General features: G+C 43.5%; 1 protein-coding gene across 1 annotated transcript; it reads left to right on the forward strand.

Moving 5' to 3' along the window:
- The first annotated feature begins 312 nt into the window (after nucleotides 1-312).
- MOS (MOS proto-oncogene, serine/threonine kinase) lies at nucleotides 313-1,362 on the forward strand. The gene has a single exon (XM_019664535.1). The coding sequence runs from the start codon at nucleotides 313-315 to the stop codon at nucleotides 1,360-1,362; it is 1,050 nt and encodes a 349-aa protein (XP_019520080.1).
- Nucleotides 1,363-2,900: the final 1,538 nt, after the last annotated feature.

Raw genomic sequence — 2,900 nt, forward strand, 5'->3', positions numbered from 1 at the left:
GAGGGGTGAGTCCTGGGGCAGCTCAGTGCTGTTTATCTGAGATCCTGTTGTTGTCAGTATTCACTGCAAGTGTTGAAGGGAAATACTTTCATCTGAAAGATATTGTTGTGCTTCATGCAGATTGTTTTCTCCCATCTGATAGAAAACCTTGCTGCGTAGCAGCACAGATGCGGCTCGTTTGGGGGAAATGAAGGAAGAGGAGAAAAACGCTGGGGTGGAGCAAAGGAACAGGCAGGCAGGCACGCTCCCGGACTCACGGGTGTTGTTTCGGTTCACTTACCTGAGCTGCTCTGGGTCCACTTTGAAGGGGCGATGCCCTCACCTCTCCCTCGGCGCCGTTACCTCCCAGGGGAGTTTTCTCCCTCGGTGGACTCAAGGCCCTGCAGTAGCCCCTCTGAGCTCCCAGGTAAGGCAGGGAAGCTCTTCTTGGGGGCCACTCCTCCCAGGGCCCCACGGCTGCCACGCCGGCTAGCCTGGTGCTCCATCGACTGGGAGCAGGTGTGCTTCCTGCAGCGGTTGGGAGCTGGGGGCTTTGGCTCGGTGTACAAGGCAACTTACCACGGTGTGCTGGTGGCCATAAAGCAAGTAAGCAGGTGCACCAAGAACCGACTGGCATCCCAGCGCAGTTTCTGGGCTGAGCTTAACATAGCTAGGCTTCGCCATGACAACATCGTGGGGGTTGTGGCTGCTAGCACACGAACACCTGCAGGCTTTAATAGTTTAGGTACCATAATCATGGAGTTTGGTGGCAATGTCACGTTACACCAAGTCATATACGGTGCTACCAGCTGCCTTGAGGAGGAGGAGGAGGTGGAGCCTCACTGCTGTGCCGGAGAGCAATTAAATTTGGCAAAGTGTCTGAAGTATGCCCTAGATGTTGTGAATGGACTCCTTTTCCTTCACTCACAAAGCATTGTGCACTTGGACCTAAAGCCGGCTAACATTTTGATCAGTGAGCAGGATGTCTGCAAAATTGGTGACTTTGGTTGCTCTGAGAAGCTGGAAGGTGTGTGCTTTCAGACTCTTCCTCACCACTTAGGTGGCACATACACCCACCGAGCCCCAGAGCTCCTGAAAGGAGAGAACGTAACGCCCAAAGCTGACATCTATTCTTTTGCCATCACTCTCTGGCAAATGACTACCAAGGAGGTGCCTTACTTGGGGGAGCGTCAGTACGTGCTCTATGCTGTAGTGGCCTATCATCTTCGGCCGTCTCTCTCAGCAGCTGTCTTCACTGACTCCATCCCTGGGAAAAGACTTGAGAAGATCATCCAGGGCTGCTGGAGGGCCAGCGCTTTGCAGAGGCCAAGTGCAGAAAATCTCCTAATTGACCTTAATTCTTTGAAAGCTGAATTTGGCTGACTCTAAACCTGTATCAAGATAAGCTTTTGTCTTTGTTTGTATTTATTGTTAAAGACATGAAGATGTAGAAAAAAACATATTTGTAGGATGGATTTTAAGAAAATAAAGTTACTAAATATTACTTTAGTCTCAAATGCTTTTTCTAAGACAAATAGCAGAGCTACAAATCTATTATACTAGTCATCTTATTAGTAACTAGTCTTATTCTTTTATAGGGTTATATGCTTTGTGTTCATAGCTAGTGGGCTTACTTAATAGTTCCATAGTATTGCATTTATTCAAGTTTGTTATTGATAAAGCCAACTTGTCCAAAACAGAACTGAATTGTAAAATTCCAAAATTTTCTAAAATTCAAATAGTATCACCATACCCACCATCTAAATTGAAGCTATTAACACTTTACTGGCTCCCACACCAAATAAGTAAACACTTTTTTTGAAAAAGATTTAATTTTTCCTGTCCCCTACCCCCCAACAAGTTCCTTGTTTGTACAGCACAGGTGCCCACTGTGAAGTAGAAACATTGAGGAAGACACTCCTGGGAATGGAGCTGAGATCAAACTGAGCTGAGCTTACAAGAGTTGGTAGAGAAGGAAGGAACAGAAAGTGTTAATGAGGATCTAGCCATGGCAGAGCTCATGACAGCAAAATACCCCTCCTGAACATGAGACGGTCCCCAGGAGGTGGGATCTGGGAATATAAGACAGGCACAGAAGCCTCCTGAACTTGGTTTGCTTGGAGAGAGAGGTGTAACTGCATGGAGAAACCCACATTTGTAGGAAACAAATATGGCTTTTGGGGTCACTTGATAATGATAAAGCAAGTCTTTGAGTTGTAGGTAGACTAGCCTGACGGGAGGCAGAATAAACCAGTAGTTTGCTTCATCTGTAAGAATTAAGAGTCAGAGGAAATTAGTTAAAGTTGACAAAGTTAGAGGTAATAGCAAATTTAGCAGTGCAAAAATAAATATTAAGTCAATATAAATTGACTTAAAATGGGGCAGAGGAGGGGAGGGGGAAAGGATACAAGCTGTTAGTGTTATTGTTCATAGAAGTAAACTCAAAGACATTGTCTGGGATTAAGGAAATAATAGAGCAAAAATACCAAATACCCTTCCTCAAAATCAGAACTACCAAAATAAATCAAAAAGACAAAACAACTAAATCAGAACAAAAGACAGCAATATAAACTATAAAAACAAAATAATAAAAATGTCAGAGTGAAGATCAAACATATCCATCATATCAATAATATATTCTTTCTGACATAGCCACACCCTGCATAGTTGGTGATACCAAAGCCAGAAGATGGTATACTTGGCCAGAGTGGCAGGGATATTAGTTGAACAATTAAATATATCGAGGATAACAAGAGCCAAGTTTCATAAATGTTGAAGAAGGTGGATATAAAGACAGAAAGGAGGACATCTAGAATAAATCCTACAGTGTTGGATTGAAATAGGAGATAGCAGTATAAAGTCATAGTTTTTAATAGCAATAGACGGATAGAGTGATATAGATATATAAATAGACATAAATG

The sequence above is a fragment of the Hipposideros armiger genome, unplaced genomic scaffold (assembly GCF_001890085.2).
Source record: "Hipposideros armiger isolate ML-2016 unplaced genomic scaffold, ASM189008v1 scaffold_425, whole genome shotgun sequence".
NCBI lineage: Eukaryota > Metazoa > Chordata > Mammalia > Chiroptera > Hipposideridae > Hipposideros > Hipposideros armiger.

Bases quoted from the DNA above. Each gene is read 5' to 3' on its own strand.
- MOS (XM_019664535.1), top strand. From the start codon at position 313: ATGCCCTCACCTCTCCCTCGGCGCCGTTACCTCCCAGGGGAGTTTTCT.